Raw genomic sequence first — 14,433 nt, 5'->3', positions numbered from 1 at the left:
TACTTATTTTTTAAAAAATAAATAATTTTTTAAATTAAACTTATTTCAACATTAAAAAACAACATATAGTTCCACTCATTAAAGTGTTTCCATATCAATGTCACTTAATATTAACATAAATTATGTAGATAACAATACTATGTATTATATATTTATTTAAATTTACAAATATTATACATTTTGCTTTTTTTTTTAATTTACATCTTACATATGGTTCACCGACAAAAGGGCACCCGACAAAAGCGCGCCTGACGAAACCACGATGACAAAACCGCGAGTTCTAAACCGCGCTGACGAATGAGCACTGAAGTGCGCCGACAACAGCGTGCCGACAGAAGCGCGCTCTAAACCTAATCCTAACCCTTAACCTTACCTTAACTTAAATCACGCTTCTGTCGGCCGCTGTTGTCGGCGCGCTGTTGTCGGCGTGTTGATGATGTCACGGTTTTCATGCCACGGTTTTGTCGGCGCGCTTTTGGCATGCGCACATTTGTCGGGTCACGCTTACATATTCCTTATGCAGTAACTTTATGTCTATCTTCCAGCCAAATGTACATATATTCCAGATTTAATAATATTCCGATTCTTCTCTATCTTTTAACTCCATGGTTAACCTATCCATCTTCACATTCAAGTATCTTTCTTATTATCATTTGATCCGAGGGCGTGTTGTTCTGTTTCTAATTCTGAACAAAGACTATTCTAGCTGCAGTTAATATATGCAGTATAATGTATTGAAATTTTTTACACATTTACCCTTAATATGCCCAATAAGAATACTTCTGGTTTCAACTCTTGTCTTTTGTCCTGTAATCTCTTCTAACCATTTCTTTACTTTGAGCGGGTACTCCCTAGCTTTAGGGCACGACCACCACATATGATAGAAAGTTCCTTGTTTATAGTCGCATCTCCAACACTCCGGTGAACACTTTGGAAACACTTTGGCCAATCTCGCCGGGGATAAATGCCAGTGATAAAACATCTTGTATAAATTTTCTTTGTAGGCTACTGACATTGTCAGTTTGTAGCTTTTCTCCCATAATTTTCCCCAATGTTCCAATTCGATACTATAACCAAAATTTTGGGCCCAACTTATCATTGTCTCTTTCACTGTTTCTTTCTCCATTTTAAATCTTAAGAAATAATTATATGCTTTGGTTATCATTCCCCCTCCCACTTCCTGGTCCCCCGTAGTATTTTATCTAATTCCTGTTGTTCTCTGTAGAAGCCATATTGTTCTAAGTCTTTTTTTATATCTTGTCCTAATTTGTAAATATGGCCACAACTTATCTCTATTCCTTGGCTCTTTAATTCTTGGTCTGATTTTAATATCCCTTGTTCATCCAATAAATCTTATTTATTGGATGAACGTTTCACTGCCTTATTTACATCTAATACATTAGGGTATACCATTGCCATCATTGTTGAAAGCCAGAGTGGGATTTCCATATAATGATGCTTCTTAATTTTCTCCAAATGTATATAGGGCAGGTATGGCGAACCTTTTTTGGCTTGCATGCCATAAGTGGGGGGAGCGCAGGGGGGGTCATGCACAGGCGTGCCACACCCATAATTCAATGTGCAAACCCCCAGTGCACATGCAAGCACTAAAGCCCCCCCCCAATTTTTTGCATGCTTTTTTCGCCCTCCCCAGGCTCCAGAGGCTTCAGGGACCTTCAGGAGGCTTCCCTGAAGCCTCCGGAGCACTTAAAATGACTCTCCGAGCAAACAGGAAGTCTGTTCCCAAACTTCCGGTTTTGCCGTTTTTTTTGTGCTCCAGAGGCCTCAAGGAAGCTCATGAAGCCTCCGTGGGAGGGAGGCTCTTTTCGCCCTCCCCAGGCTCCTATAAAGTCTTTGGAGCCTGGGGAGGGCGAAAAATGGCTTTAAAAAAAGGTGAACTCAGCTGGCCAGCGCACGCTAAATGCATGCCAGCCAAGTTGAAAGTTATGACCCTCTATTGTTAGTATCCTTTTTTTATTTAGTTTTACCCAATCTTTAAGCCAAGTTGCGGCTGCCGCATAGTAATAGATTTCCCAGTCTGGGAGTCCAAAACCTCCCCTATTTCTACTATCTTGCAAAAGTTTTAATTTTATATGAAATTTCTTCCCCAGCCAAATAAACTTTAATGTTATTTTATTTAATTCTTCAAAAGAAAATTCCCTAATTTTATCAGTATTGTTTGGTGGAGAAACTAAATTTTAGATAGTATGTTCATTTTGATCGTGGCAATTCTTCCAATTAGTGATATTTGTAATTTTGCCCAATTATCCAAATCTTTTTGTATTTGTTGTAGTAGTCTATTATAAGAGGATAAGCATATTACTTATTTTTGTGGTATGTGAGAAGTAGTATATAAGCACTGATACAAATATTATTAATTTTGCTTCCTGCTGCCTTCAATAGCTTTAAAATCTTTTTCAGGGTTTCCAAATAGGGAAGATGCGAATTCCAATGCTTAAGTGCATATATAAAATTGTCCTGGATTTTACTGATAGCTTTGTACTGCAAAGTGCCCTTAAGGCAGGGGTCCCTAACTCCTGGGCTGTGGCCCACTACCAGGTTGGGGCTCATGCAGAACTGGGCCATGCAAGCAAGTATGCGTGCGCTCACACCTCCACATGCACAAGTGGGAGATGCTCATAGGTGAAACTCCATTTGTGTGGGCGCGCACTCTCAACACAAAGCTCTGTTTGTGTAAGCGGCAGACTTGTGCAACTACCACTCGCGCAAATGGAATGGCACATGTTTACGTGCATGCCTGCTGCTTGCCCGGAACCATCCCCATCCCCACCACTACCACATGTCCCACCCAGTGTGCCAAGCTGGAAAGGTTTGGGACCGCTGCCTTAAGGCTACAACAGATGCCGAGAACTTGGGAAACATAGTTGTTTTCTCTTATAGACTAACTACGTACTTGGATGTACAGCGCTGCCTCGAATATCTGGGCTATTTAGGATACTCAATATTGACTGAACAGGAATCCCAAGCCTCGGCAATCACAGGTATTGGCTTTCACTTTTCCCAACTTATTCTGGGAAGAATTTGGATACTTGTAGGATGAAGTAAAGCATTGGGATTTTAGGGAATATGGCTCACTTATCTGTCCATTTTTGTTTTAAGTAACCAGAGACAAAAAGATTGACCTTCAAAAAAGGCAGACTCAGAGGAATGTGTTCAGATGTAATCTAATTGGGTTGAAAGGTTGTGGGAAAACTGGAGTTCTCCATGCGCTGCTTGGAAGAAATCTCCTGGTAAGCCTCTTCTGTTTTTCTCTAAAACAATGTGTTAGAGTTGGGGCGGAATTGCCTATTGCCAGCACTTGGTTACTGCTTTTACAATATATTCTTAAAATGGTTCTTTTCATCCACTGTTTATTTTTATTTGTGATCCAGCAACTTTGAGGCAGGACAGCTGCACAACCAATTAGTTATGGGTCCTTTGGGGACCAAAGGAAATGTACTGCTAAGTTAGTCATGTGCCAGCATTTAATGTTCTGGCAATGCTGCTTTGTTGTTGTACAGAACCAGAGTGCAGTGTTTACTAATTATACATTGCTTATCTCACCTAAGTGTCTCTGGGGAGTTTACAAATGAAAATTGTGAAAAGTGACATACTGTAGTTAAAAACTCTGGTTAAAAACAATGCTTAAAAGAGTTAACAGAGGTTGAAAAATTTGTTTTAAAGGTAGAGGGAGTGCCCTCATGCCACCAGTCGCACCCAAGGTTGTATGCTACTCTTAGACTCCCATACCAGTTGGCAAAACCAGGCATTGATGGTTTTCCAGAAGGCTGGGATATAGTGGGAGCCTACCTCACCTCTGGGGGAAAGATGTTTCATGGGGAGGGGCAACAGCAGAAAAGACCCTTTTCCTAAACCACAAAATTATTTAGTTGAAGAGGTCTACAACAACCCCGCCCTGATGGATTGAGTAGGACACATTGATGAAATAGGGATATGATGGTTTCTCAGGTGGCTTGGTCTCATGCCACGACAGGCTTTAAAGGTGATAACCAACACTCTGAATAGACTTGGAAGCAGACCACTACCCAAAGCAGCTTACATAACAGAGGTGCTATATGCATCCCCTCCCAGGATGCCCCAGGATGCTTGTGCTCCCGAAGTCTGTACCACCTGATTCTGCCAGGGCCTCACAACCAGCAACTTGTGAAGCAGTACTCCTGAAGACTAATACTGAGTCCCTCCGGGAATAGGGCGGCATATAAATGCAATAAACCTTTAATAGGATTTCCGGAAGACAACTGTTATTGTCCCTCTCCTGCCCTGGGATCTTGGCTGGTGCCATACCCTAAACCTGGCCAGGCACATTTCAGACAAGGAAATCACCCCATCCCCTCTGGGCCTAGCCAGGTCTCTGTAATACATGCCAGGTTGACCTGCTCCTCACTGATGAGATCACAAATTAGAGGAGCTTTGTTATTAATTGACATGGCATTAAATAACAACAGCCGAAAGCCCAGCCCTCTGTCTGTCTGTTGATCCGGGCCTGGGTTGGAGTTCGCAGGAGTCAGAACAGAACAGCAGTACCAAAAACCAGGGACATCTTTTCCGGGAGCAGCCTGCGCTCTCTCTTCCACCAAAATGCCCATCAGTACCTGAATGATTTATTCTGCCCCAAATTCCCCAAAGTCATTCCCCCTCCAACTCCAACCTGCTGGCTCTTCTGATTGTGGATCCCTGCAGCCACTCTGATTCCTGCAGCCACTCCAAGGATAGTTATGAGCTCCCACAGTGCTCCAACCCTCACTCTTGGCACTGCTGAGAGCCCTAGCTGCCAATATATTACATTGGTATATACCAAAATACCAATATATTTAAATTTGTTGTTTCTTAATGTAGTACAGTTCACCTCGGTGAGCACAGGTGGGAAATGTGCAGGCCAAGCAGTAGAGTGGACAGCTCCAACCTGCAAGCAAGGAGCTTGCTAAAAGACCGCTGATGTCCCAGCTCAGTAGAAGTTCAGGTCTAGAAATCTACTACCCATTCATTCTTAGCTTGTGGGCTGTATACTGTAAAAATAGATGGCAGGTTGGATTTGGCCTGCGGGTCGTAGTTTGCCAACCCCTATGCTGCACTTTGAACAACCAACATGGTCAGTGAGGAAAAAGATTGTGATTGTTTTGATCCAAAGTATTTGAGAGGCACAGCATTGCCTAATGCAGCATTATAGTCTGGGAAATAGTCTCAATGGATGCATGAAATACACTTTATTAGAAAACTCTGTATTTTCTTACATTTTTCGTCCTTTGTGCTTTCAGAGGCAGAAACATATACGTCCAGAGCACAAATCCTACTATGCAATTAATACCGTTTATGTGTATGGGCAAGAGAAATACTTATTGGTAAGTTACCCTTATAGTAACATTTAAATTTGACCTTTTCCTTTTTATGAGGACTGTTGGCATTGTATTTTAATGGTATATAGTAGAACCTCTGGTCATGAACGCTTCTGACCACAACCAGATTGGGTTCTGACCGAAAAATTCACAATTATTTTTTCCCCACAGTTTATTTCCCCTTCCGTGCCAATTTTTTTGTAAGCACCAAATTTCCAAAACTAGGTTCGAATCACGCCCAAATTGGGTTGAAACCAAAGTTATGGAACCAATTATGGTCGTGGCCAGAGGTTCTACTGTACATGCCCCCTTCCCCAGTTTTCCATTGTTAATCTTCAGAAGCATGTTTGGGATGCCCAATGTACTATTGTGAACCTTCTTGTTACAATCTGAGATGATTACAAACAGCTGTCTCTTATAGTAAGGTGTCTTCTTTGTTTAATGAAGAGCTTAGTAGATTTCTAGTATTATTTACTTTAAAAATACATAACCTGTTCATGACAAGATTTTCCTGGGGCTGTTCGTAACAGTCTAAGCTTTAATTTAAAAAAAAACTGTAATATAAGATGTAAATATTAAAAATGTAGAGCAGTGTAGCAAATATTCATAAAAATGAATCTGTATTTCAACAAAGAAGATACATAATTTGAAATATTAGATTGGGGGCCTATTAAACACATACCACCGGAACTCATTTTTGTGCTTGTGAGATCATTTCTACCTGGTGTATATCCTAACTTGAGGTTGGAACTGGCATATCCTTGCTCTTTTTGTTTGGGTTAATAGTATGTCTTTGGAGACTATTAAATGAACGGTACATTGCTTGAACAGTGTATGTACTGGCAATAAAATATTGAGAAGCCTGTATCTGTGCAATATTGTGCATTATGGTAGACACAGATATAATCCAATGAAAAAATTGCAGTACCAGTTTGGGTCTTTAGATTTTTTAATACAGCACCTATTATGTCCAACAGAATAAATTGGAAAAACTTAACAGGCTGCAGTGAGTACAAAAAAATAAATTTGTTACAGCATTTGTAACTTTATAGTGTTTGACATTGCTTTTCTTTCTCTTTTCAGTTACATAATGTTTATGAATCTGATTTCTTATGTGATGCTGAAATCATGTGTGATGTAGTCTGCCTTGTATATGATATCAGCAATCCCAAATCATTTGAATATTGTGCCAGAATATTTAAGGTTTGTATCCACATAGAAAATAATTGTGTCATAGAATCATTGATTTCAGAGGGGTTGTATAGGCTATTGAATTCACCCCATGTATGAGAATCCCCATTAAATTACATTAAAGAATCCTGACAAGTTGATTTCAAAATGGACTATCTTTCTGAGAAATTAATTCTGATGGTGAAAGTTGTGTGGATATTTTAAATATCTGAAAAAAATTGGACATACTAGCAGTCTACTTACTGCATTTTGGTTCAAGGTACAGTTGCAAGAAAAAGTATGTGAACCCCTTGGGATTACGTGGAGTTTTGCATGAATTGGTCATAAAGTGTGCTCTGAACGTCATCTAAGTCACAACAATAGAAAAACACAGTCTACTGAAAATAATACTACACAAACATTAGATGTTGCCATGATTTAATTGAACATAACATGTAAACATTCACAGTGCAGGGAGGAAAAAGTATGTGAGCCCCTAGCCTAATGACTTCTCCAAGAACTAATTGGAGTCAGGAATGAGCCACCCTGGACTCCAAGCAGTGTGATGATATTGGATGTGTTGCTGACAGCTGTCCTGCCCTTTAAAAACACACACCTGTTTTGGATTTACTGGTTTCAAGAAGCACTGTCTGATGTGAACCATGCTTCGCAGAAAAGAGCTCTCAGAAGACCTACGATCAAGAATTGTTGACTTGCATGAAGCTGGAAAGGGTTACAAAAGTATCTCCAAAAGCCTTGATGTTCATGTGTCCACGGTAAGACAGATTGTTTACCAATGGAGAAAGTTTAGCACTGTTGCTACTCTCCCTAAGCGTGGTCATCCTGTAAAACTGACTGTAAGAGCACAGCACAGAATGCTTCATGAGGTAAAGAAGAATCCTAGAGTGTCAGCTAAAGACCTACAGAAATCTCTGGCACATGCTAACATTTTTGTTGACACATCTACAATAAGGAAAATATTAAACAAGAATGGAGTACATGGGAGGACATCACGGAGGAAGCCATTGCTGTCCAAAAAAAATATTGCAGCACATTTGAAGTTTGCAAAAGAGCACCTGGATGTTCCACAGCACTACTGGCAAAATATATTGTGGACAGATGAAACCAAAATTGAGTTGTTTGGGAAAAACACAACACTATGTGTGGAGAAAGAAAGGCACAGCACACCAACATCAAAACCTCATCCCCATTGTAAAACATGGTGGAGGGATCCTCATGGTTTGGGGCTGCTTTGCTGCCTCAGAGCCTGGACGGATTGTTGTCATTGATGGGACAATGAATTCCAGGGTTTATCAAGACATTTTGCAGGAAAACGTACGACCATCTGTCCGCCAACTGAAGCTCCGCAGAGGATGGGTGATGCAACAGGACAATGACCCAAAGCATACAAGTAATTCATTAAAAAAATGGCTTCAACAGCACAGAATACGCCTTCTGGAGTGGCCCAGTTCAGAGTCCTGACCTCAACCCGATTGCAATGCTGTGGCATGACCTTAAGAGAGCGATTCACACCAGACATCCCAAGAATATTGCTACACTGAAACAGTTTTGTGAAGAGGAGTGGTCCAGAATTACTCCAGATCGTTGTGCAGGTCTGATCTGCAACTACAGGAAACGTTTGGTTGAGGTTATTGCTGCCAAAGGAGGGTCAACCAGTTATTAAGTCCAATGGTTTACATACTTTTTCCTCCCTACACTGTGAATGTTTACATATTATGTTCAATTAAACCATGGCAACATCTAATGTTTGTGTAGTATTATGTTCAGCAGATTGTGTTTTTCTATTGTTGTGACTTAGATGAAGTTCAGAGCACATTTTATGACCAATTCATGCAAAACTCCACATAATCCCAAGGGGTTCACATACTTTTTCTTGCCACTGTAGTTGAAATTATTAAGACATGGCTATTTCTATTTGCTCAGAATTTTAATATTAATTTTATTTTTATTTTATTAATCAAATATACCTGGCTGCCCATCTCAGAAGAAGTGACTCTGGGTGACCTACAACAATATGTATGTCTATATATATTTAGTCCATGTGGGATGGTACTTAAAACGAATGAAGGTGAATATACAGGCTAATGTTTCAGGATCCATTCTAGATCAGCCACCAAGACCAGAGGTTTTGTCATCTGAGTTTTTGGACTTGTACTGGAGCCCATCCTCATGGAACTTCTCTCTAGTGGAAGAAGTTATGTTAGTTACATTAGCTGTTGCTCAATGACTCAGTTAAAGAAGGAAACTTAATTCCAATTTTGCTATGGATTAAGGAGGGGCTACTTTCCACTATGCAGGTTCTATTAGGCTTCCATTTCTAATCTACGCTGCTAGAGAGAAGTTCCTAGCTACATCATGAGTCCAAAAGCTTGGAAGACAAAACCTCTAGTTCTGGTGACCGACTCAGATTGGATCTTGGTGCTTAAAACATTCATCATTTAGTCCACAGGTGTCAAACTCGCCATGTCATGTTGCTGTCACGTGACATATCACTACATTTTTTTCCCTTCGTAGATCTGGAGTGGGTGGCCTGCACATGACACATCTGGCCCGCGGGCCGCCAGTTTGACATCCCTGGTTTAGACCAGGGGAGTGTTAAATTCCATATTGGACTGATTAATACCAAGCCAAATCTTTTTCGTACTCTGGGTTACTTACTTCACAGAATGACTGTGAATCTATAGTAGGAAAAAACCACGATCACCATATGGAATATATGTGAACTGTGTGAAAGAAGGATGGCATATGCATTTAAAAAAACCTAAATTGCACCTCTGAAGGTATGGCAGACTGCTGAATTCACTAATCACAGTTCTGCAGATTTTAAACCTGTGTATTTTATTGAAGCTGCTAGTTAACTTTTATTCCATTTTTATTTTAAATGCCTAGCAACACTTCATGGACAGCAGGATACCTTGCTTGGTGATAGCTGCCAAGTCAGACCTACATGAAGTTCGGCAGGAATACAGCACTTCTCCAGCTGACTTCTGCAAAAAACACAAAATGCCTCCACCCCAAGCCTTTACTTGTAACACCGTGGATGCACCAAGTAAAGATATCTTTGTTAAACTGACAACAATGGCCATGTATCCGTATGTATCTCAAACACCCTTCTATTCATACTGCATGGATCATGACAGTGTTGCATGCTGTGGTTGCCATAAGGATGGAACTCTGTGCCCCATTGAAATTGTGTTTAGCAACAGAGGGAGATGTTAGTGAGGGATATAAATAAATATAAATGAAGGGAAATGATCCCAAATTGGCAGAGAAGTTTATACCTGTTTAAAAAAAAATAATTCTTATGCGCAAGATTTGGCACATAACCTTTTGACAAAGAATCTTTGAAGACTGGGACGAATTAGATTGAGTTTAAAGAACATGGGGTTCGATTCTCTTCATATACGCATGTATTGCATTGCTCGTTACCATTACTCATCCATTAATGCAGAATTGTGAATCTGTCCCCAAAAGATTGGATCCTTATATGCTGAAACCAAATATAAATACAATTTTGTCTAGTCTTTTTTTAAAAAATGTATCAGCACTAAAATGTTTTATCTTCCTAAATGGATAAGAAATGAATTTTCAGGTATATGTATAAATAAGGATCATTTTGTTTTCATTGGCTTATTTCTCAGCATGCTTTATTATTCAGTCTGTGCATAAGATCCAGGATCCAAAGGATCATGAAATTAGTTCTATATGCCCCCTAGGTCTTTGGCTTGAGGAGTAGCTCTCTCCTCAATATGTCAAAGTAGGGGAATGTGCAAAATGTTTCATCTCAGAGTGTTCTGACCTTAGAACAGGCCCATGATGGAGATAGACCACATCTGGACCACTTGTGGAAGAACTTGTTTTAAGTTTGGAACATTGCATGATGGAACATTTTGCAGATCCTAGTGGCAAAGCACTTCCATATATAAAATTGTTTGCTGCTGTTTTGCAAATGTGGCATTAAGCAAAATAAAAAAACAGAATCCGAAAAATTGTCCATCAGCTATTTACATTTTGTAATAGGGATGATGAACAATAGCAGCTTGATTCTAGGGGACAATTCTTATTTGAATTGTAAATGGATTAATTTCTCTGGAGACAATTAATCAGCATTCTCTTTCATCTCAGGGAGTTATAGCAAGGATTGCTTCCGCTTTGAATGATTCCGCTTGCTTTTCTGAACTCCAGGCCCTAACAGACTACAAGGAAAAATAACCCCTCCAAAGTGCATATGAATTTAGCATTCCCTTAAAATCGTTGAAAGGTACAAATATTCTAAGTAAGACTTGCTGCCATGAGTTTCAGAACAAGGTAGAATAGGTAAACATATGTGTTACATAATTAGAGCTTTTTAGCAATCAAGTTTATACATACCTTTCAGTGTACTTAGTTAGGGAAAGCTATATAAAATAAGGACATTTACCTCACAGCGTATTGTTTACAAGTATTTCATAATTTACTAAACAGCGGGGGAGGGAAAGATTCTCCCCCCCCCAAGGCATTATTATCCTACAGCAAACAGACATGTATCAATGTTAAAGTGGAAAGCTTTAATTTTCCTTTGAAACCTCTCCTTTCTTTCTAGTCACCCAGAGAAGAACTGCTAGACGATAGTCTCTTGCTTATTTGTCTCTCTCAAAATTACATGGCTGCTGGTAAAATTTTGAACAGTCGGTGTTTCGCGCATTGTAGAGCATTGTCAAGCTCAAGACGTATGATCTTAAAAGGTTGCTATTACTCACTGAGCATCTCACTCTGTTGCCAAGCAAGCCCACTCTGCAGTCTCTGCATTTGACAGGACAAATCTTCCCTGCAGGATTCGACATAGATGTCCTTCAGATGGCAGATTCAGAATGGTGCCGTAGCCGATATTAAGGGCATCCTAAGGCCCCTCAATGTGTATATATCCCTGGTATCTATGGCTCTGCTGGAATATAGGCTTCCTAGTCGTTTCTGCAAAGGCAATGTCTATGCATGGCAACCTCTATTCCAGGCCTCCCCCCCCCAAAAAAAAAAATCCACATGGCAAGAGTTTGCTCTTATAGCCAGGAATTGGAAATACTCTCCATTTGAATATTGGCTTTCTGTTTGTAGCTCTCTCATAAATAGCTATTGACCTAAATTCTCCCTTAAAACAAAACAAAACACCACTGCTATCTTTCTGTACTCAATTAGACTATAGGGAAACATCTTGACGGTGCAAGGATCAGTGCTGCTGGGTGGGAGGCTTTCAGTTGTTCAGTGAAGGTAAAGTTGCTTCCATTCCTTGGAGAGTCCAGTTTTAGAGTGGGAGGAAAAAAAGACATCTAAATTCAGGAAATTCCGCTCTTCTTAATTTCTGTTGGCAACCTGGGATATTTAAATATTTGGAGAAATCTAAGCAATAGCGTATTTGACTTTCTTCCCTTAATTCTCTTAAGCATGTGTGTGTCGGTTGGAATGCCAGAGGTAAGGGTAGCTGTTGCTTAACGACTTTCCGTTAAACAAGGAAACTGAATTCCAATTTTGCTGGGGATTAAGGAGGAGCTGCTTTTGTGCTAGGCATATTCTGTTAGACTTCCGTTTCTAAACCCAATGTGGATGGAAAATGGATCTTTTTTTTTTCCTTATGGGGACGCTGGCGTATCAGCACAGTCCCTTACAATACAGTATGCTCCTCCTGGAATTCTGCCCAGCTTGACTCTACCCTTGCCTCGCTTCCTGACCCTCCCAAATGTTCCCAGTTCCTATTTCTCTTGGTTTTGGCTCAGATTTCTCATGGTTTCTGCCCAAGGTCTCAACTCCTGTCCTTCTGTGTGTTTTCGCAGCCATGCCCGGTTACGCTGTATGTGCACCTGCAACAGGTGTACATTTTGCATCTGTCAGAACCTCCTCAACTCAGACTTGCTGCAATCTGTAAAGAACAAACTCTTCACTGCAGTTCTTAACAGGTCTTTGATTTTATTTACTAGGTACCAGCTGTGCTTGGAAATTACATGAATGAAACCCATTGCTGAACTTTGTAAACCGACAGACCTGTCACACCATATCCATTAAGCAGCCAAATGTCCTGCCAGTTATTGATTGATTTGCTATACATGCTGTGTGACTTATGGATAGCATAAAAAAATAAATTAAGAAAAGAAAAGAAATAACCAAACCCCAGTAATAGTAGCTATTAACACATCACGGAAAATATCCTAACATTAATAATTGCCTACCATAGGGAAGAACTGCTATATCATCTAGCCCTAAAATAATCAGGTCCACTTCTCTGACCACCAACAATGTTGGTGCTGGCTTGGGCTTGATTGAAACATATTCCAAAGCAGATGGGCATCAACAGAAAATGTGGGTCCTTGGCCTTGAAGAATGTCAAAGGGAAATTCTCTATTAGAAGCTACTGGGTGGACAGAGATGGCTGGAAGAAGACATACCTCTTTGTAAATAATGGTTTTTCTGTTCTCTTCAAGGTAACAAATCTTGAAGCACATCAGTCTGACTATTTGGCATCAATTATAGGAGTTGAGTTGGCTCTGAAATCAATACTCTTTCTAGTCATTCAGAAGTAATTGCCAGGAGAGTCTTTATCAACTTATAGTTTTCTTGCCGACTCTGAGAAAGGAGTCAAACCTCAATTCTCCATCCATTAAAATCAACTTGTCAGTGAGTCAACTCTTATCTCTGAAACCATGGGTTTTTTGCCTCTAAGTTGACAATCAAAAAAATTAGTTGCTTTTTGGGGAGGGCGGGGGGGAAGATACACACACACCCAATGACACAAACATCCTGGATATGTTACATTTACTTCCAGCTTTTAGAATATATACATTTGGTTCTTATAAATGGATATGGTGTGATATGATCTGTGGCATTTTAACAACTAAATCAACCCTCTTTAACAAAATGCTACTTATATTTTTTTCATTTTAAGAATGCACAAATGATTCTCTACTCAGGATATTCCACTGTATTGGAAAGAAAATTTAAGATAAAGAAATATCTAGTAAAAAATGTTTCTTGTTGTAAACAGTACTGCATCTCACTAATACCACATTGCAAATTATTTAAATGTTTTCATACCAAGAAAAATGGGTTTAACAAAGTCTTTATTAAATGCATGGTCGCATTTGAGGCAAATTGGCTCAAGAAATGAATGAGAGTTCAAATCAGATTCCTTTTCAGTGATACTGCAGTTCCTTCTATGCCAGCATTATTCTTTTATGTCCTTTGATTATGCATTTTAAAATATAAAGGTGGAATATATGAATATCTGCTCCACTATTTCAATGTGTGGAGGAATATAAAAGCATTCAAGTAAGATTCCACACTGTGATTTGTTCATTCCACCAGTGGCTAGCAATTTATATTAAGGGATTATATTTTGTTTGTTGGTCTAAAGGCAAGGGTGAACCATTTAGTCTCCCCTGTAAATTAGGCAGACTGATAAGGAGATCACATTGATTCCTATACTGTGCTTGACAGAAGGGTGGGCATAGCATTATATTGTGATAGAAAGAAATCCTCAGATCTTGGCCATCCTACCATTCTGAAAAGCAGCTGCCCATCAATCTCCACTTAACTTCCTGCCTTCATGATGAGAGAGAGGTGGCTATTACGAACATGTTTATCCTTAACACCCCCCCCCCCCGCAAAACAGTTGTATGCACATAGCAGGGAATAGCTTCCAGCACAGCTGTATGGCCCTAGAGAAAGATGCAGCTGCTTTAATTGGGTATGAAGAGGCTGTTTGGTATTTTCCCACTATTCTGAATCCCCCCCCCCTTTTTAAAGAAAATCTGCAGTCCTAATATATCCCTGAAATAAGAAAAACGCAAGAAAATATGTAATCATAGATAAACTAGCTGAAAGGAATTATACCATACTGCTAAAAATCCCTTTCTACCCATCT

General features: G+C 39.8%; 1 protein-coding gene across 8 annotated transcripts in view; it reads left to right on the top strand.

Moving 5' to 3' along the window:
- Positions 1-14,433, top strand: part of RHOT1 (ras homolog family member T1) — a 56,347-nt gene that overhangs the window by 26,980 nt on the left and 14,934 nt on the right. For 5 of the 8 annotated variants that reach the window (XM_087710311.1, XM_087710315.1, XM_087710313.1 and 2 more), the window contains exons 14-19: positions 2,902-3,002; positions 3,121-3,251; positions 5,277-5,360; positions 6,438-6,557; positions 9,435-9,637; positions 12,350-12,472. In XM_087710311.1, coding sequence (XP_087566437.1) covers positions 2,902-3,002; positions 3,121-3,251; positions 5,277-5,360; positions 6,438-6,557; positions 9,435-9,637; positions 12,350-12,472 — 762 coding nt within the window. The remainder of the gene's footprint in view (positions 1-2,901; positions 3,003-3,120; positions 3,252-5,276; positions 5,361-6,437; positions 6,558-9,434; positions 9,638-12,349; positions 12,473-14,433) is intronic. The other 3 variants (XM_087710314.1, XM_087710317.1, XM_087710318.1) reach the window with 1 other exon arrangement.

This window comes from Thamnophis sirtalis, unplaced genomic scaffold (assembly GCF_051295495.1).
Source record: "Thamnophis sirtalis isolate CommonGarterSnake01/CBP01778 unplaced genomic scaffold, rThaSir2_p1.2 scaffold_3, whole genome shotgun sequence".
Taxonomy (NCBI): Eukaryota; Metazoa; Chordata; class Lepidosauria; order Squamata; family Natricidae; genus Thamnophis; species Thamnophis sirtalis.
Note: the sequence above shows the minus strand (reverse complement) of the source record. Positions and strands in the feature narration are given on the sequence as shown.